At 44.7% G+C, this 21580-nt stretch overlaps 1 protein-coding gene, 1 non-coding gene and 1 pseudogene across 2 annotated transcripts in view; 2 read left to right on the forward strand and 1 right to left on the reverse strand.

Moving 5' to 3' along the window:
• Positions 1-2470: 2470 nt before the first annotated feature.
• TMEM131L (transmembrane 131 like) overlaps positions 2471-21580 on the reverse strand; it is a 146251-nt gene continuing 127141 nt past the window's right edge. Inside the window, exons 27-35 of the mRNA XM_023530164.1 lie at positions 15406-15551; positions 12420-12586; positions 11190-11375; positions 9932-10010; positions 8700-8782; positions 6734-6854; positions 5566-5654; positions 3822-3961; positions 2471-2882 (exon numbers count right to left, since the gene is read on the reverse strand). Coding sequence (XP_023385932.1) covers positions 2607-2882; positions 3822-3961; positions 5566-5654; positions 6734-6854; positions 8700-8782; positions 9932-10010; positions 11190-11375; positions 12420-12586; positions 15406-15551 — 1287 coding nt within the window. The 3' untranslated portion in view covers positions 2471-2606. The remainder of the gene's footprint in view (positions 2883-3821; positions 3962-5565; positions 5655-6733; positions 6855-8699; positions 8783-9931; positions 10011-11189; positions 11376-12419; positions 12587-15405; positions 15552-21580) is intronic.
• Positions 9591-9709, forward strand: LOC111739153. The gene has a single exon (XR_002780155.1). It is a non-coding gene; the product is annotated as a 5S ribosomal RNA (ribosomal RNA).
• LOC111739167 lies at positions 13280-13400 on the forward strand (annotated as a pseudogene).

Below are 21580 nucleotides of genomic sequence, written 5' to 3' on the forward strand. Positions count from 1 at the left end.
GGGTGTTCGCCTTCCTATACCCCCGCAACCCCACCCTGTCACCCGGCATGCTCGCGGGCCGCACACCCTTCATCTACCTCCACTGAAGCAATGGCCTCCTAGCTGGTGTTCGTTACTCCTGCTCTCCCAATACCCTTTCTCCATTCAGCTGTCAGATTTCTTTGAAACTCAAATCAGATAACGTTCCATCTCTTAAAACGCTCCATCCTCTTTTTGGTTGCCTACAAGGCCTTAGGGAGGCGGCCTCTGTCCCATGCTATGGCCTCGCCCCTTTCCCTGCGGCCCTTGCTCCCTGGTCTCCTGCCCACGGGCCTTTGCTTAGAAAGCTTTGCCTGCTGACCTTGGCACAGCTGGCTCTTTCTTGTCGTTAAAGGATTTACAACCTCCGCAGACTTTCTTTGATCGCCCTGAAGTACCTACTGCCCCCTCCCCGCGGTTTAGCACATCACCATTTAATGGCCCTCAGAGCATGCACCAGCATCCAAAGCATTCTCGACTCTTTTGCTTGTTTCTTCCTTGTCCCTCCTTCTCACATGTGCCAGGGCAGCAGGACCTTGTCTGCCCTGTTCTCTGCTGTACCCGTGGCTCCGGGGACAGGGCGTGGCTCCTAGAAGGCATTTAGTAAATATTTTAAATGAATAAAAACTTGCGGTTTCCCTATCATTGATTTTACCGAGGGCTAAAGATAATATCCCAGTTAATGTGACAATTTTTACTTTCTTTTGTGTAGAGTGGAAAAACTTGGGTTTCTCATGTTTTCCTGATGGGGAATTGAAGGATCAATGAAAGTAGGAAAGTAAATTAGATCAGTAATTATACTGAGTAGAACGCACATCTGTCTCATTGCTCTGCAGCAGGAAAGTTTTGATTTGATGCTAAAAATGCTTTGCGGCTTTTCAAGTCGACCTAAATTATTTTTTTGTGGTAAAACATGTATAACACAAAACTTAACCATTTTAACTGTTTTTATGTGTCCAATTTAGTGACATGGAGCACATTCACATTATCATGCAACCATCACCACTATCCGTCTCCAGAACCTTTTCAAATATTCTCAAACTAAAACTATACACATGAAATACTAACTTCCCATTTCCTCTTCCCCTCATCCACCATCTCCTGCCTAAGAATCTGACTACAGGACGGACCTCACCTAAGTGGAATCATGTGGTGTTTGTCCTTTGAGTGGCTTATTTCACTTAGCATGTTTTCATGGTACATCCATGTTGTGGCATATTAGAATTTCCTTCCTTTTCTGAAGCTGAATAATATCCCACTGCACGTATCATGTTTTCTTTACCCGTACACCCGTCGATGGGCATTTAGGTTGCTTCCACCTTTTGGCTGTGAATGATGCTGCTATGAACATGGGTGCAAATATCTGTTCGAGTCTCTGCTTTCAGTTCTTCTGGTTATATGTCTAGAACCTAAATTATTTTTTTAACATTATTCAGTATTGTGGGGGTTGGGGGAGGTCTGCTTCACCCGAATCAGGGTTCTACCTCGGTGACCTGAGAAGTTCTAGCAGCTGCATGCTTGCAGGCGCTGCTTCTAGCAGGGCAGTCACAGGTTTCCAGTACCCCTGCCCGGCCTGTCCCTGCCCCCACCCACCCACGGCAAGAGAAACAAACTCAAAGCGAGCACACCTAGCAGGCCGCTCAAAAAAAAATCCCACCTACTGAATTTCCAATGAAGATGAAACGAAATGTAAAAATAAGACGTTTTTTATTAAAAGTTAAAAACTGTTTTCAAAGTTTACACATGCCAAAAAGGAATTCCACTATCGCACGGATTGCTAAAATCACTGACACGCGGGTACAAACCAGTACGGCGAACGTGCATCGGCCGGCCACCTCACCCCACCGAGTGCTTGTATTTGGAGCAAAGCTGCTCCCCGAGAGGGAAGCCCAACACTTACCGATGTCCTTGCTGCTGGCACTGCCCCTGGCCGACGAGCCTGACGGCGGGCACGTCCGTGCCGTAACCGGCAGGAGGAGCAGTGCCAGGCTCCCTGCCTCACCCCGCAGCCAGGAAGGACCACCAGGGCCGGAGGGAGCTGCGGCTGCGCTCCGCCCTGAGCAGGGCCCATCCAGGCAGGTGACCAGCCGCTCAGTGGCACTTTCGCAGCCAGCGGTTCTCGATTCTGGCTGCACGTTACGATCGGCGGAGAAATTGGGGGGAAAAAAGATCCTGATAGCCCGAGCCACGAGTCGACGACAACAGAATCTCTGGGAACGGGACCTGGTCAGCTCCATTTGTTGCGAGCTCCCTGGGGGTTCCGATGCCGAAGGCGGCTCGGGGAACCGCGGCAGCCACGTGTTCCTCTGGCCTCACCTCCTCAGAAGTCTCCCTTGCTCTGAACACTGGGCATGTCTGACACACTTCTTGACTTATGACAAACGGATGCTTAGTTTACACCACTGATGTGCGATGGGTTAAAACAAACAAACAAAAAAATAGAGCGCCCAGATTTCATTAAAAAAGTTTATTTCCATATAAAAGTGCCAAAATATCCACCAACGTCATCATCTATCTCAAGAACCAGTTTACGCTAGTCAGCAAAACACAAGCCTCTTTATTCACATTGTTTAAAAATCGAACTCTCCTCATACATTCCCACAGTAGCTCGAGTCTCTAGACAGTGGGAAATTTGCATTCCTGTTGGCCGTCGTAGTCCATATATCCAGGTTCATGTAGGCACGAAAAGGGTTAAACCCCGGGTAGTATTCCTTGCACATGACCGCCTGGCTTTCCATGTGGGTCGAATGTTCCGTGGTGGGGTTGATGGGACAGCAATTTTCATACACATCGCTTTGAGGGGCCCAGATGGAACCAAAAAGTCCAGACATTGGAGATAAGCTTCGGGTGCTTGTGAGGTAGGGCTGGAGTATAAATGAGAAGGAAAAGATATATGTATATAAATATTTTTAAAAACAAATAAATAAATAAAAGAAGCCTTAGAAAGGCAATCTCAAGGTTGAATATATACCAGTGGATTCCACAATGGTAGCCATCGAAGTTCCTGGAAAGTTATTCAACTATTCTCAACCACCTGGGTTGCTTCGACTCCATTTTTTATCAAACAGAGGTTGTGAAATCCTCATCTAACTGGATAAACTTATTTCCAACCCAAGGAAGGACCCACAGGTCAACTGCCCTCTGTCAAAAAAAGTGCTGAGTAGATGTGAATGGGGCTGGGGGCGCTGGGCTTTTAATCACAGAGAAGTAGTCACAGGCAGGAATCCCTCCAGCCCTAGTCACCGACCACTGGCTGACCTCCCTGCAACTTTCATTCCATCTCTTATTAAGGATGGAAAGGTCACTCACACACAGTTGTGTCCCAGAAGGCTTCTGGGCCCAAATTCAATTTTATCTACAAACCATCATTCCTTGGTGGAGTTTGGAAGTGGCTAGAATGTCAATGTCGGCAAGCTGATGATGGGCTGGGTTCCTGCAGAGGGTGGCTAGCCTGAGCTTCTATGATCTAAAGTAGCAGTTCCCAACCTTTTTGGAACCAGGGACCAGTACTCCTATGAGAATTTAATGCCTGATGATCTGAGGTGGAGCTGAGGCGGTGATGCTCGCGCTGGGGAGCGGCTGCAAATACAGATGAAGTTTCGCTTGCTCGCCTGCTGCTCACTCCTGCTGTGCAGCCTGGTTCCTAACAGGCCATGGACTGAGGAGACCCCTGATCTAAAGGACGCAAGCCAGGTTTTGGCTGATCCGAACCCAACTCGACAGCTAAGTGAGACCAGGATTAAAGAACCACAGAAAGAATGTGGAGTTGCCCAAGGTCACAGCACAGGACGGGCAGCACTGACCTGAGAGCTGATAAGACCAGCATGTCCCCAGGCAGTCGGTATGTTGGGTGGGGTGTTCCAGGTAGACTGTGAGTTGTGATCAATAAACTCTGTCTGAATTTCAGCAGGACAGGAGAAGCCATTGGGGTAATTCATGTTTTCTACAAAGAACAAGAGACACCAACATAGGTAAACATTAAGTGAGACCTGAATTCTCTCAGCAAAAGTTTTCGAGGCCTTACTATATTAACGAGCTGAAGACAGGCATAAAATACTTACTCTGTGTGGACCAGGGGGATTGTTTCATTGTCAGTCAAGGTTAAAACTGTCTATCAGACACATCAGCTGGGAAGGCCTCAGTGAGGAAGTCTTCCTCTGGGCTTGATGTTCTGTATTTAATAATTTGATGGGAATCTTTCCAATATACAAAATACACTAAAATACTACTAAGGATTCGAATAGCATCAAGATTCTTACCAGTCCTTAAAATTTTCTTTTATTCCCTGTCATGCTACCCGCAGCCACCTGCACATATACCACATGCACTGGTAAGAGCAAATCGAAACCAAGCGCTTCTTAGCTAGGATAATAAACACGAGCCTCAAGAGCATAGGAAGAAAGTCACCACAGCACCCTCTTGTGGTTAGCATGGAGCAATGCATGTATGAAAATCCATATTAGCATAACGTCTACCATACCACTTATTCCTAGCCCAGAAAAGGTGGCTCTGGTATGAGAAATCATATTGTAATGTACAATAAGAAAACTTTCCAGTTTATCAGGAAAATCTCATATCTCTTATTGTTTATTATCGCAGCTGACCGAGCCCAAGCATCTACAATTTTCCACCATTTCCCCGCAAAGCTCCTTTCCTTCCTTCTGCAGCACTGCTCAGGGGCAGAGGAGTCAGGACACGTTGAGGAAAAGATAAATAAATGTTCCTATTTCACATGGACTTCCCTGCCTAAAAAGAAGAGCCAACAATTAAAGCCCCAGCCTCCCAGTGGATTAATCCACAGTGGTGGAGTGGTAGGTCCACCTAAATGCAAACGACCCAATTCTCCTTGAAGGACTCAGTTGATCAGGGTTTTCTGGAGAAGACCCCAGACACCCAGGTTTCCAGGGCTTTTCCAGGCCATAAAATTACATATGGCAGGATGCATGAGTGGACCCACACAAAGGCACTCAGCAGCCTCCTGGAAGGTCACTTCGAAGGCTGTTTGCTGTTAAAAAGCATGTCCTTAACAACAAAAATAAACGAGTGACAACAAAAACGGGTTCGGGGATACAGAGGACAGACTGGCTGGTGGTTGCGGCGGGTGGATGAGCGAAGGGGTTGAGAAGTACAAACTTCCAGTTACAAAACCAATAATTCGCGGAGATGCAAAATACAGCATGGTAACTACGGTTAACAATACTGCATTGCACATCTGAAAGTCACTCAGAGAGCAGATCTTAAACACTGTCATCGCGCGTAATAAAAGTTAGGAACCATGTATGGTGATGGATGTTCACGAAATAAAAGTTAAGAACCATGTATGGTGATGGATGTTCACGACACTTACGGTGATCATTCTGCAATACCTGCAAATATGCAATCATTATGTTGTACACCTGAAACTAATGTTATATATATATCGATTATATCTAATTTTCCTTTTAAAGGGCATGTTCTTCTGCAGTTAGTGCCTTAAGTCTACAAACTTCCTGCTTTGATTTTCTGAGAATGAAAGCCTGGCACTGGCATCATTCAGACAGCTTTTACCTTCTGGAAAGGCATTGTAATCGTTCAGCTCCAATGGACAGTACACGCCGGGGAATTGGCCTTCGCAAGTTGCGCTCCAATCAATGAAACTGCTACGAAAAAAAACAAGAGGTCTCCTTTCAGAAACAGGATGTCAACAGATCAAGTGAAGAAGGAAGAAAATGATTTTATTGCCCAGCATCCTAATCACTGCTGAGTCCTCAATTCTGAAAAATAAAAGATGTACCTTCCTTCTCAAGTCACAGAATCAGAGCCTTACTAACTAAACGTTCGTCACCAGTTAACATACCATGGAGGGACAGATGGCTCGAACCAGGAGCACAATTCCTGCATAACCAGGCTTGTTAAATTAAACCAGAGGCAGAATCTGAGGCTGTGGCTTTCTCAGCCCTGTGGAAGAACAACTGGTCTACCTTGGAGGGTCTTAGCTCACAACTGGAGGGCTGAAACACGTTCTGCCATTAAAAGGTCCACTTTCCAGTCAGAGCGAGGCCAGCACACACCGTAGGTAAAATCACAACTACAAAGACTATGATTCATGATACTTTGATCACGATTACAAACTGGATTCTGCTTATGGAAATAAGAAAGTAAACACAGCTGCAATAAGCTGAACTGCTCCCCCCACCAACCAACCAACCAACAAACCTTCAAATGGATTCTGTTGTTAAACACAGATATCAACATTTTCTCAAGTCTTCATAATTCGATAACATATTAATATCCAATAGCAAATTTAAGACACTGCCGCTGTATAACTATTTTTTAATACTCAAATCATTTGAGCTTTTAAAAATGTAAATATGTTCAAGATTAATACCAAGGAAAAGTGGAAATCTTTGCTCTGTGAGGGAGTAGGAATTATGAACGATTATTGTTTTCAATTTTGTCTCTGATATATTAACAGTACATCTTTTCAATTTTAAAAAGGAAAAGTAATGACACGGTCACCGGCCATATTACTTTCATCTCCTTTGGTGTTTCTCTCGTATCTGGTTTGCTATTTTCAAAGACACCACGATGTAACTCCAGGCAGGTGGTGGCAGCCAGCTAAGGTAGCCGGGGAAAGGAGCCTGGCTCACGGTTCTGTAGCTAACAGATGGGACTCAGATTCCCGCCACATGCCCACGGGCTAAGCAAGGCTGCAGTCCGCGAAGAGACCTTGTACCTGTTATGAACCGGGGGTGGTCCCTGCATCAGGCTGGGCACCGTGTTCTCCAGAGTGCAGTTGAAGCCGCCTGCCACACACATGGGCTGCGCGGGCCACAGGTCTCCAGGAGGGTAAAGACCTAAGGAAGAAAACAAGGCCTCTGGTCCCCTTCTTCCCCCTCAGCCCTCCCTGCAGGACCCAGCCACGTCCCTTCCCTCCAGACAACAGCCCCATGTCACACACACTGAACACGGCAGCCTTCCGGGCCCCTTCCAGGAGGGTTTTTCAGAATATAAAGTGGAAACAGAACATACTGCTTTAAGCTTTACTACAAGATCATTTTAATGACTCGACAAGCATTTGAGGGCCTGCTTTCTGCAAGGGCCTGCTATAAGACGCCAATGACACAGTAGCAAACGGTCTTACATACAAGTGAGCAGAGAAAGACAACAGACAACGGAAGTGAGAAGCAGAGCATGGCCGATAGTCTAAGTACCATGATGACAAACACGGGGCAGTCGAAGGCCTCACTGAGGGGACATCTGATCCATCTGAGATGTGACTGAGGCTTTGGGAAGTGAATGCAGTAAAGGGACAGGAGGCAAGGAAGCAACTCTAACAAGGGATGGAGGAAGCGAGGCCGGGTGACAGTTAAAGCTCGCAGGTACGGGAGGTGACAGACCCAAAAAAAAAAAAGGGCAGGACCAATGCTTTGGAGACAGTAACTGAGAACAAAGTCACTTCTCTAGTGACTTTAGGGCCTAACCAAGGATTCTAACAGGTGATCAAAAGGTAAGTGCAGATTTTGACAAGGACAAGGTGAAAGGCACTGGAAATACACAGGCATAGAAACGTAGACTAAGACACTAGATGACCTATAATTCCAAGTGACAACAAATACAAAGACGGAATGACATGTTAAGAAGTATCTATTTTGACATAGTTTTTGATTTCTCCCATTAACTGAATTTTCTATCAGCTCAAAGGAAAAGGGAGTACCATCTAAACCTCACCCAAATCCTGCCTCAGCCAAGTACTGACCTGAAGGGTTTTTTAAAATCGAAAATGTTTATTTTTCCTGGACTAGTTATTAGATCCAACTCACGAATAATTCATTTCTGTTCATAATTTGACAGCAATTCCAAAATGTATCCAGAGAACAACACAGAAGCCTTGTGCTTTCAGAGTTACCTGCTCCAATGTGCAGAGCAGCTTCTGAATCAGCATAATTTACATAAGCAGAAGCAAGTATACGTACGAAAGCTAAACGGTGCCCCGGAGAGTGAAATCAGGCTCACCCTGACTTAACTGGGAGACACAGACAAAGGCAAAGAAGGGTAAAGGAGAAACAAGAGAAGAAAAATGAGGGAGAACTGGAGTTGACCTCCCACAGAGTCCTAGGTGGGAGTGGGGCCTCCTTCCAACACACCCCCCATTTCTAGGCTCCTGGGCTGCGGTCCTCCCCCAGCTGGCAGAGGCCCACAGGAGCTGGGCTTCTGGTCTCAAGCCTGGTGCAGGCCTGAGGCTGGTCGCTGAGGCTGTGGAGCGAGTTAGCGGGCTTCTGAGCCAGGTCAGGTAGGAGAGGAGGGGAGAGGGAAAACTGAAGTAGGCTAAGATGTGGGGCCTGTACCCGTGGTACGCTCTCCATCTGGCCTCGCCACTGCCTTCTCGGACTGGGAAAGGTGAGTTAAACGAGTTAAACACAGCGGCTCCCCGCCCCCTCACCACCCCGGTAGAGGGGCCGCAGGAAGGAGCGCAGTGTCAGATCAGAGCAGAGGGGGCAGCTGAGGTCAGAGGCCCCTAACGATGCCAATCCAGAGGCAAGTCCCTTCCCGCTGCACAAAAGCCCAGTGACATGCCGACGAGGGTGCTGGGGCAATGGCCCTGTTGCACCCAAACCGCTTGCCTTCTCAAACTTGCAGGCACACAGTGCAACACAGACACCTGGCTGGCATTTGGAGCAAGGATAAGGCACCTCACTCACCTTTGTCTTCCTCGAGGCCTGCGGGCCCGGCAGGAAGGCTGGGACAGGGAGCTTCTGCATACTGTGGGAGATTATGCACGTCTCTGCAGGAAACGAGAAAATGAAGATCTGCTGATTTTTTCTATACAAGGAAATACTGAAAGTGTATAACCAGGTCTGACTGAGTTTTTACAAGAATTCTTCCCCCAAGAAAAGTAGATACTAGAGACATAACGGCACCCAGCCAGGAAAGGGGTTGGGAAATATGAAATCCCCAGGATCCAGCAAAACAATTTTAACTTAGGTCACCTGCAGTTTCATATCTACCTGCCAGCAGCTGGTGGCAATTCTTAATCCCTGGTTTACTTTCTACCCCGAACGAAACCCGTTCACACAGAGCTTTCTTTGTCTCTGGCTGAGTTTTTTTTTTTACTTCACAAACTCCCCAATTCAATTTTAATGACATCTTCCTGTCCTCTCAGAACATGGCCAGCGCCTAAGCAACCTAATTACGTTCCTCGGTCCGAAAGCCTCTCCCTTCTCGCAGACCCTCCTGTTCGCCCACTCAGTTAAAGGCTCTGGTTTTCTCTGTCCGACGCTGCAGCTGTCATCAGACCGTGCGACTGTAAACATGTGCTATCCATTAGGTTCTTGCGAAAGTTCCTAAATCATCAATGCTTAACTTTATTTCAGATCCCAGCAAAGGGTTAATGATGTCCTTCCTTATAATAACTACGCTTTCTTCTTCCTGCGTTCAGGATGTGGGGTTTTCTAACTTGGTGACATTCCGGAAAGGACTGGTTAATACTGGAGACACCCTCACATGAACCATGTTCATTTGGAAGCATCCTGCTTGCTGAATTATTAGTAAAATCAGAGTTTACTTTCTCGCGTCCTTAAAAAGTTTTCGGGGTCTACAGCCATGCCACCCTGAACACGCCCGATCCCGTCTGATCTCGGAAGCTAAACAAGGTCGGGCCTGGTTAGTCCTTGGATGGGAGACCACCTAGGAAGACCAGGTGCTGTAGGTGTAAAACATTTTAAAAAATAAGGGATTGGAAGCTGACAAGGTCCTTGCAGTCTGTGAGGTCAACCAAGGGTCGCCTCTCCTAAAAATAAATAAATAAATAAAAAGAATAATAAAAAAAAGTCTTCATACTGGAACCTGCAGAACCAAGTATAAAGAAGAAACATGCCGATAGAAAAAGCAGCACATAAAACCTACTGGAAAAGCCGGAAAGTTAAAATCTTACGTGGGATTGCAGATGTTATGACAAAGGTTCAAGGAGATGGGGGTTTCTGAAGGAAAGTTGTTTTGTGAAACAGCGTCTCCTGCATAAAAACAAAAAATTATCACAGACTTTTACACACATAATTCAACTACAGTATGTATTATAATGCAGATGGTTAATCTCATTAACTCCTACTGAGAGATTTCTCTCTTTAAACTGATATTCACACATTCAGTGAATTAAAAAAAAATTTTTTTTTAAATAATTTATCTTTTCATTGAAGACTTAATAAAACCCAAAACTTAAATGTATTAATCTTGTCTTAATAATGTTTTAATTATGGAGAAAAAGCTAAAACCGTTAACCATTTAAGTTTTTAATAGGGATTTTTCTGATGAAAGAAATTTTTCTATACACACACACACACACACACACACACACACACACATCCCTCAAGTTTATAAAAATAACTTTTGTTCATTGTAGGAAATCTATAAAAATAAACAAAAGTTTAAAGAAGAAAAATATGTCACCTGCAATTATACTACCATTATCAACATTCAGATATATTTCCTTACCATCTCTTTTATGTGTGCATATATGTATAAAATTGGGGTCATACTTCATGTTTACTTTGCCTTTTTGGTCTTATATGCCATTGATTATATTAGGGACATTTTCCTGATACATAACCTTCAAATTTTTATCATCCTTCTGTCAGCCTTTCCCCTCCAAACAAAAGCGGTACTTCCATATTTTGTTAACGCTAACTACCGAATTTTTAAGACTGCATTAGCATCCTTAGAAAAGCCCTGTCTTCAGTAGTGGGTGGAGCTGTGCTCGGTGCACCCCGTGAAAACCAAGCTTCCTCTGGCCAAGAAAGCCAGCCCCATTACCGACAGAATGCCGAGTGCCCACCTTCACTTATGTCCCTATGCTCTCAACGTGGGAGACAGTGTCCCCTGGAGGGGACAGGACTGGTTTGTTTCTTGGGAGTTGAGAAAATCTTATTTTTATGCATGGTACACAGTGATAGACAGATCACAGTGAATCTCAGAGGTACTAGAGTTTTACGGGAGTCTACAGAAAACAGTGGCTTCTAAGGCTCCTGGGGGAGGGGGCTGATGATGCGAAAAGGCTGAGACGGGTGGACTGAAGTCACACATGGGCACTTCATTTAGGTTCTTGTGCTCTGGTCTCTCAGACGAGACCTTTTATAGGTGTCACTGCTGGTCGGAGGGGCCGGGGCACAGTGCCCAGGTTCGTCCCCAGGACCCACCGGCCGGCAGGGAGTGCCGAGGGCCCGCCACGGGCTGCTTGTCCCCATCCGAGCTGCTGGTGCTGCTCCAGCTGCCCCAGCTGCCCCGGCTGGCACGCACGCTTCCCGAGGAGCTGCCGCAGTCCGAGCTGGACTCCGAGCAAGACTTCTCCGCACACTTCTGCCCGGGCTGCTGGAAGTAACCCTCTGCAGGAGGAAGAGAGCAGAGCTGAACCCATGCACGGGGGCCACGTTTCACCCAGTTTCAACCTGATGCCATTTCTAGTCAAGGGAGAGGCATGATCCTGAAGGCAAGGCTTAACTTTAACTTCAGTCAGCTACCCCTGCACATCTGATGAGTAATAATGGGTGTCTAAGAAACAGTGGGGGACAAGCTACGTCTCCTCTGCCTATGGGATGGGCAACAAAGCTTGTGAATACCAGTGATAACCTTGGTCTAAAAATGGTCTGGGAATAACAAACACTCTTATCAAGAAAACTGAGGCTACTCTATTAACCGGAGATTTGTAGGTAACTTCCTCCTCTCTTTTATTAAGATACCTACTAAGAACTTCAAAGTATATATATGTGTGAGTGGGAAGAACCTCCACGAAGACCAAAAACCAATACACGTGTCAAAGGAATGAACGAGAGAAGAAGACAGAAACCCATTCACTCTACCGGCCTGTGTGCTGCTGTGGACAGGTGCCTGGGACAGTGGGCGCTGGGCTGGAAAATTATACCCGCCCCCCGCCTTGTACCCAACATGTACCGCCAACTTCAGTGGCCCTTTATGTAGCCTCCTGCCATGCTCTGCCTTGCCCTGGACCTGGACCTAACACTCTATCTCCCACTCCCAGGGACGTGCCCAGCACTCCTTGGGGGGGACAGTGGCCTGGCTCTGCAAGAACCACCTGGCTCAGGTGCGTGAGAATAGCCACTGTTCTCACTTGTCTATTCTTTAGGACAAGCAACACTTGTTCCTTCGGCAATCTGCATGAGGACAGCTGACAAGGGCCAGATTTAGTGGAGGGGGGAGGGAGGAGGGGATGACACTAGGGGTTTGACCAGACTCCAAAGAATCAGCTTTCTCGTCTCATCCTGACACCTTTCCAGTTGGGCTTTAGTAAGCTAAGTTACCCAGAGAGTGATAATGGCATCAAGACACCACTTCTCTGGCACTGGATACTTCTTCGAGGAAACGAGTTCCAGCAGAAGAGCCACCATCCGGAGCTCGGCATGCTTACATACCTGCCTCTCTCTGTGCAGCAGATAAGCTCCTTCCAACGCCAGCATCTGTTTTACACAGTTCTCCAGGGGTTTCCTCTCTACACCAGCTTCTTACATCGATGTCTCTGCTCAGTTCGGACCTTTCAAATTCACCGCACACAAGTTTTAATTCACTCTGTTCAGAAGGCCTGCAAGAGCCACAAAAAAATTACATCCGCATGTTATCATGCATCTACATACATATCGCTTTCCAGGAGACTCATTAGAGGTAAAAATATAAATCCGGGACAACTTGAGACTTCTTCAATTTGGGTCTGATGGGAGAAGATGGTGAGGAAAAGAGAGATACCTAAAAAAAAAGACTGTGCTCTTTTAGAACTAGGATTAATCTGCAGTTCACTTATTCTATTTTCGTGTTTTACAGTGAGAGGAATAAAACTCCACAGGGTTAAATGAGTCACTCAGGGTCAACTGGCAAGTGGCAGGTACAGGACCACAATGCAGGACGGCTGGCTTTTCTCGCTTGGTTTAGTGTAAAATATGATCCTCGACAGGTGAACCTAGGTACCCAGTGCTTAAGCCTCTTCTCATTCACTCATTTAGCAGACATTTGATGGGTGACTACCACGTGCCATGGTTAGGAAAGGTGCTGTGTCTACAAAGAATAAAGTTCTTCCCCCAAAGAGCTCACCGTCCAATAACGATCTCTCTCTTACTAGACCATGAACTCCTTGAGGGAAGAACTGTCACACGATTTTGTAAACGGTGACACAGAAACGTGGGAAGAAAGCTATGGGATACCTAGATGATTATCTCACACAGTCCAATTTCAGTCCTCATGTTCGGTTTGTAAGACTGCAGTTAAGAAGATCAAATATGTAGTCTACGGCCATGCCACCCTGAACACGCCTGATCCCATCTGATCTTGGAAGCGAAAAGCAGGGTTGGACCTGGTTAGTACCTGGATGGGAGACCACCTAGGGAGATCAGGCACTGTAGGCATAAAAAAATAAAAAATAAGGGATGGTAAGCTGACAAGGTCTTTGCAACCTGTGAGATCACCAAGGGTTGAACTAAAAAAAAAAAAAAAAAAAAGATCAAATATGTGAGATGCAGCACACAATGTTGCTGGTTTCCGACAGCTCAGGTAAAGAGCTGGAGCAAGACAAGAGCCAAGGAAACAGACAACCCACCAGCCTCCTCCTTCGTAAGCGTCATGTTCCTAAAACATGCCGATATGCTATAAGCCAGCGGAAAATTATATTTTAAGAACTTGTTTCTTCGGCATGTCAGAAATCTGCTTTTAAATATATATCGTAACAATGAATTGTTGAAATTCCACTCAGGTTCGTATCAGGAAAATATAAAACTTTAAAGTGACCTCATAAGTCAATCAAGTTTTTATGAAAATACACGTAAAATACAAGGGTTAAACTTCCTTTCTATAGGATACCGCATTGCAACTTTCAAATAATTTAGCCTAAGTAATTTTGGCCAAAATAAGGATAATTACCAATCGACGATCAGTACTGAGTAGTAACAACAAGATAACAATAAGTATATTTCTTTTTTTCGTCTCTGCATTTTCCTGATTGTTCCCCACGAGCTGGGGGCTGAGCTAGGGGCTGAACTGGACGTGAATATCCCTTTGGAGCTGCCTGACCTGCTTGGGGTGCCTGTGCCAACTGCAGGGGGGCTCATTATAGTGCTGAGTCCCGGAGTCTGAGCTCCAGATTGCCACTGCCTGGGGACCTAGGGACAGAGGCTGTGAACGGCACACATATCCTTCCCATTGGTGGGCTTCACCACAATGCGGGCTGTTCAGGGTTTCCTTCCAACAAGTATACACGCAACAAGGTGGAACTGTCCCCACGCAAACCTGGAGCCGCCAGAGAACAGCTGGATAGAACAAAGCTAAATACCCAGCTGAGCTCACAAGGAAGAGAGCTCTCCAGATGTCACGACTCCAAAGAAGAAAAAGGCAGACTGGTGAGGATGGAGGGATTACTTGGATGGAGGGATTACTTGGTGGGAGGAAACAGGCTCTAAACACCCCGACAGCAGCATACAGAAGTCAAAGAGCTGGGACTAAGTCTCCTGAACTGGGGCCCTGGAAGGGGACACTGAGAGTGCAAAGGACACCTCCATCCACGCTCCAGGGAGGAAGAGGCAGGGGAGAGTGTCCGCTGGAGGCTCTCGGCTCATGAGTGTATTTGGCTGCTGTAGGTCTAACCTAAGGAATGAGAATTCAGAGACTCTCCCAACGGATGGACCTGGAGTCAGAACATACACACTACTGACCCGGAGAAAAAAGACCAAGCTGAGCAATTTACTTAAAATTAGACTGAGAGATTTCTGGAAACCCGGAAATATGGGATTCGCACATAAACACTACCCAGCTCCTTCATTTTACCGATGAGATAAGAGCTCAGGGAGACTAGGTGTCCACAGCAGAGTGACAGAAGCCTGGTTCCAGGTCCTTACCCTCACCCACGCTGGGGCTGCGAGCAAACCAGGTCACGTCTGAGCACCTCACTCCCTGCAGCTGCAAGAACCCACCTTCTGCAGCACTGACTGTGGGGGCTTCCCTGAGTGGTGACTAGTCGCTTTCATTAGAACCCCGGATGGGTCGGGGTCAAGCTGGGAACAGGGTGCCTGCCTGTGTCCAGGGGTGCTCTGTGCTGCCTACTTCACTAATGCTCCTGCACTTCACAGGCAGAATGAAGGTCCTGGTGTAGATGTCTTATGCTTTTTCTCTAAAACCTCCCATAGCTTTTAGCGTTTTATAAAGTAAAAAATCTGAAAAATCTGTTCGTAATAAATGAATAAATGAGAACGTAACCAGAAAACATTAATTTTAAGACCATACTTTTATCTCAAAAGACAAACACTCCTACACGATCTATTATCTGTATCTAACATGACAAAATTAAGGTTTAAATAGCTCAATGTAAAATCATAGAGTAAAAACAGATCAAAATTTTAAAGGGACTGTAAAATAACACACCTCAAGACCGGAGCAGAACCCCTTTTCTTGTTTTTTCTACACGTTCGATTTTTATTCCAATTTAAATTTTGTAAATTCCCTTCTTTCTTCTCCTGAAGCTTCTTCTTTCTATAAGGATCTTCTTGCTGAAAAGAAAAAAAGAAAATCTTTCGTTAAGGTTTAGACTAAATACACGTTTTAAAAAACCTCCCCATGATTGTCTTAAGGGTTTTGTATAGGAAAATCTACTCGAGTTAATCTGGAAAATGCGAGGCGGGGGTGGGGGTTCTATGATTATTTTCTAAACTTTTGAAGACCAACTCTATAAGAATTCAGAACGTTCCAACGCTGGTGGAAACTGAGACATACATTTCTAGAGAGTTTGTTTTCGTTTCTCGTCTTTCTCTACCTCCCTCAACCTCCGTAAAAAGAAATAAATTGTTGCCTATAAAAATTCCTCAGGGGCAAAAAAGGAAAAACATCTGCTAGCAATTTATGGTCAGCTTGCTGTTAACTTCAGCAGCAATAAATCCTCCAACCTTCACCTGTTAATTTGGTATGTGCAATTCACATGAATTACTACCAAAGAAAAATCATGTAAAAACTCAACTTCGGAGTAATCTGTATATTTACGTTGTCGTTTGTCGTTTGAACTTTAGGAAAACAGCCAAATCTCCATAGAATGCTCCAAACTAATTTAAGCTTTTCAAGTAAATAAGGCAAGAATATGCTTTATGTTTCTTTAAGTGTGGTTCTGAAAAACTTAATTTAGCATGAGATACACATATATATTATATCTACAAATAATGCTTGTATGTATATCAATTTTATCTATTATATATCTATAAATTATATGCAATACACATGTTTGTGTACACACACATTATATATATCAATGTTTTGATATATAATTTTATATATATATATAAAATCAATGTTTTCATTTGGGCTTTTTCCTCTTTTAAATGTCAGGCATGAACTGTAAACAGGCCTAAGGGGAGGAGGCTTCCTCTGTCCTTTAAAATTTTAAAGTAGCTCATGTCTTTAAAGCCGTCTAACATAGACTCTTTCTCTTCTTTCTACCAGGCTGCCCCCTTTAATGCAGAGGCACTGTCAGCAGGGCGTGGGGATGGGGGTGGGGTGGAGTTGGGGCTGGGAGCTCACGTTTTGAGATCCTTGAGCTTAGGGTGTGAGCTTAGGGTGTCAGGTCTTCTCAGGAGGAAGATGGCTGCTCTGGGGACCTCACAGTAAATGCCTGAGCTCAGAGAGTCCTATTCCTATCGAGCCCTAGGATTCCCATTTCGTAAAGAACCAAGAGTGGCTCATTTGTCCTTCGTTTCAGAAGTTTGGTCCAGAAATCAGAATAGGAATCCATGAGGTTCAAACACACACTTGAGTAACACATACATGACTTGGAAAAAGAAGAAAAGGTTTCAGATGCTTGTGTGTTACATGCCTGGGGTGTCCGAAGCCTCAAGAATCTAGTAAAGCAATATGCTTACTACAATAAACAGACTCTAGAAATAAAGTGAAATTGTAACTGTATAGGTGCTGGAATTATGGGATTTTTGCTTTCTTCTTTATACTCCTTTATTTCCCCGCCCCAATAAGTACGTATTAACTTTTTCCTGATTCTGAAGGTATTTTTATTTATTTATTTATTTTGAAAGGTATTTTTAAAAACATGCAAAGCTCTATTCTACAGGGTCTGATACTAATCGCTTAAGTTTCATGTTAAACGGCACATTACAGACAAATGATCAGACAGACATGCTCCAAAGTTATCCATTAGATACATACATGTTTAGTCATGTATTGTTCCTTGTGTGTTCCTAACTTTGGGGGCACATTCTCTGCTCCCCTGTTCCACCCTGTCCACCTAAGGACCAAGGGAGGCTTTTCAACTCAGCACGTACTTGAGCCTTTCTCTGTTCCTTCAGGGTCACACACAAATAAAGGACCAGTCTCTAACTGGAGTCAAAGAAGAGTCGTGAGCTAGCTGGTCAGCAGTCACTCTGACACCTTTCTCAACTCAACCTGGTGAGAGCTGTCGTCACGTGCAAACAAGAGGGCTCGAATCTGAGGACCACAGAGACAGAGGAGTGGGGCCTAGCGCTCAGAAGCATCACCGCCTCTGAATATGCTGAAGAGTGGACGTGAGGAGTGCTGGCCAGGCTGGATTCAGAGGTGTGAGTGGAAAGACCAAGAGGCAGTGTCCATGAGCAAACACAGGAGGGGACTAAAGAGTATTGACAAGAGAAGCAAAAGACAGAGGACACAATGAGGAATAAAAAACTGATGAACAGCGCGCACGCGCGTGAGAGAGAGAGAGAGAGAGAGGAAGAATAAAGGGACAGTCTGGGTCTTTGCTCTCCAGTAAATAGGGTGGCACATATGGGGAGGCAGGACTAACCAAGAAACTGAAGGAGTCCGGGTAGAGCGACAGCTAAGACAACTCTCTGAGACCAAACCGCCTGCTTTGAATCTCACTCGTGCCTACTAGCTGTGTAATCTTGGGCAAGTTACTCGGCCTCTCTTTGCCTCAGTTTCCCGAGTCTTTCTCAAAAGGCTATTGTGAGGATTAAACTATCTGACACATAGTAAGCAGCTTTTTAGAAGACTTAGCTATTACCATCATTATTACTGAGTTACTTAAACTAGCTAAGTTCTCTGACCTCCCTGATAGAATGGACAATTTAATTGATTGCTGGGTAAGGAAATAAGATTTCCTAAGCTCTAATAAAAGCAAAGGGTAAGGAAATAAGATTTCCTAAGCTCTAATAAAAGCAAAGGAAGAAAATCAAAGAAGTCACAGACTGACTGCACAAAGCCATTCTTAACGTAAAAGCAAATAAAAATAAGATGGAAAAGGCAAACTAAGAAAACATGTGACACTATTTGATAGACAAAGAATTAATTCCTTTACTTATGTCCTGACAGAAAAAAAACAACACTAACATTCAATAGAAAAGTGGGCAAGAAGGACATGAAATACAAATTCACAAAAGAAATATAAAAAGCCAAAAAAGTGAAGCGTTCATCCAAAATATTTAATAATAAAGTATGTTTTTAGTAATGGTAAATTTAGACGAGCCTGTATCTCATCTTTCCAGTTTGGTTTAAAAAACCTCAAGTATGTTTACATTGCATGTTTATGCCCTCGAACACTAGGAAAGGGCCGGGGAGGCGGTACTGTGAACAGTGTCTGCCTCTGAGCAGCAGGAGTGAAACCGGATTAGACATTTACTTCTTAATTTATAAAAAAAAAAAAAAAAAAAATTAAAAAATTTTTCAGTGGTAGGATTTTGGATGGATAATTTCTTACTTGTTTTTCAGAATTTTACAAAAAAAAAAAAAAATGAAATGAAGGAAAATGCTCCCCTTCCCCTACTAAGAGATGGAAAGTGAAATGAAAAACAAAACACAATTGTTCACCTCTCACATTGACCAAGATTTTGCCAAAAAAACGGTGCTACTGAGCCCAGAGTGAAACCAGCGTCCTCATACACCATGCATGGGAACGTAAATTACTACCCCCTTTCCGGAAAGCAGTCTGGGGGTACACATGAGGGTCCTTAAACAGCTGATACCCTTGCATTTTATTTCTAGAAATCTAGAAGAACATATCAGGTCCATAGGCAAGACGTCAAGACAAAACAGTTCATCACAGTGTTATTTTTTATGAAGATAAAAAGTTGCAAACAACTGTAATGTCCAACTGCATGGGGAATGGCTTAGATTAGGGCATCGTTAAATGATGGAATGCTGTGTGACCACTGAAAATAAAGTTCCCCATCCATTCCAACATAAGGAAATTTAGAATTACATTATAACAAAGCTACATACATACAGTGAATCGTCACTGAGTTTTTAAAAATTTGCATACAAAAGGAGAATATAGAAAAAGGTGAAAAGTGGTTCGTTTTGGAGAGATCTTTTCCCTTCGTATACTTCTATAATAATTATGAGTGCCTTTTCTAAGGGAAAAAAATCGGCTTAAAAGAAAATAAACAGCTAAGGCTAGGGTCAAAATCTGGTTTGTGGCTCCCAAACCTGGGCTTCAACCTTCTTTGCCAATAAATCTAGAGGAATGTTCCCCACACACTATACAGATTTATATAAACCCTTTTCTAAGCTGCAAAATTAGGCCCTAAGAATGTACTGAAAAAAACAAACACTGAGCAATGCACTTGGGAATGTGTTTACTGAGAACGATTTTCTCCAACGGAACAATGAAATGGAAGGTACCCACAAGCACAGGGTTTTAAAAAAGAGTCACAGAGCCTGCGGAGAAATGACAGGTGACAGCCGCCCAAGCTGCACCATAAGATCCACGTTGGCTGACTAGGCGTACGGCCTTGAACCATGAAGCACACACAGCCTGAGTCCTCCAAACCCTTGGATCGCTGCATCCCCACTGCGAGCTAGCTGCCAGCACTAGGGGCAGACGTCTGTCCTGTACGAGCTCACAGACCAGAAAAGGAAGCAGGAACACACACAATGACTGGGACCCAGCGCAAGACATGCATGAGCTCCAAGGAGAGGGATAAGAGACAAAAGACAAATAACTTGAATAAATTAAGAAAACAGCCTTGTCCAAGGGCACACGTGTACAGCACTAGCTAGTCAGGGACCAGAGCTGAGGGCTGAGTTTGAGATGGGAGAATGGTGCCACCACAGGCGGCAGCGGGGCGCCAGCAACAGCACCACATGGCACCGTTCCTCTGGGCCACCTCTTCCTGTGGCCCGCAGACAGAGGGGACTCAGAATGCCTAGTTCCATCATCCCTCCCAGCACACAAGACTGCAGGGCTGTCAAGTCAGCACATCCCAGCATCGGGTTCTACTTCTTCGCTGGGCCACGCCAGAGTCTCCGAAGCCCTAACGGCATCCATCCCGCCCAGCCCCGATTCAACCACTGCTTCCGCTCCCGCAAGTACGCCCCGCCTTCGCCGTCTGGCCCCGCCTTCTGTGCATCTGCTGTACCTGCACCCTCAAGCCATCTGCAACTTCAACACCCCCAAGGTTCAGACTCAGGCCCTGGGTCTTCTCTCTACACGAACCTCAGAGAGCTCAGGGTCACCCCTGAGTTCTAATGTTCATGGAGACAACTCCCAAATCACAAGCTCCCGCCTGACTTGCTGTGGAAGCTCTGGCTCCTTACCTCCGTCTTCCACTGTCCACATCAAAAAGTCCCGCCGTCCCTTCTATCAGTTATGATCAGTCATACCTATCGTGTCCTTGGCACTTATACTCATCAGCACTTAGTAAGTGCTGCTACTCTAAGAACTTATATTAACTCATTTAATCCTTACAACCCTATGAAGTAGGTATGCTATTTTACATTAATATTTTTATATTATTTTTCTGACGAGGAAACTGGAATGTTAAGTAACTTGCCGAATGTCATCGAGCAAATAAGTCAAGAGCTGGATTATCTCGAATCCTTTCCTTCAGGTCAACAATTCAATTTTCAGCCACTGAATATGTAGTGTAGTGTCTTTATTTATTTACTTAGCTTTATAATACCTCTGATATACCAGTATATTAATTCGCCTTTAAAAGCTTATTTTATTGAATATATTATATAATGTGAAGTACTCTCAGAGTTTCCTTCAAGTCTCTGGATATGTTTTCAAGGTTGGGATCTTTATCTGTCTTCTCTATGTTCTAATCCTTTCCTTCATTTTTACTGCAACATGTTTGCATCGTTGAAATGCTATTTTTTTCACTGTGCTTGTGGTAATACACAGATAGGTCTGTTCTGATGTCAAGCAGGTAAATTCTCCCAAATACCTTCCCCACCTGTCCATTTTCCTAGGTTCTGCTTTCTAAACTCTTTTCAGTAGCCTATCCTGGTGAGAAGGGAAAGAGCTAGCTGGGGCAGCATGAAAGCTCTGTTTTCCCTTTGGGGATTCTGTTGTACCAGGGCTGATGTACTCAACGTATAAAGGCCGCCCCCTCGCCTATGGATTCTGGCGCTTATGCCTCTAACTCTGCAAGATTATGCTCTAAAAACAGATGCTGGGTAATGATCAGAGAGATCTGTGCTCTGGTCCTCTTCCACCATCTTACCCAGGAGCTATTTCCATTTGCCTAAGAACAGCTTCTCTTGAGAGTAAAAGCTATCTGACACCACTAAAAATTATTTTAGTCTCTCCTATATAAGGAGAAAATAAATAAAACTTTCCGAACAC

This window comes from Pteropus vampyrus, unplaced genomic scaffold (assembly GCF_000151845.1).
Source record: "Pteropus vampyrus isolate Shadow unplaced genomic scaffold, Pvam_2.0 Scaffold47, whole genome shotgun sequence".
In the NCBI taxonomy this organism is placed as follows: domain Eukaryota; kingdom Metazoa; phylum Chordata; class Mammalia; order Chiroptera; family Pteropodidae; genus Pteropus; species Pteropus vampyrus.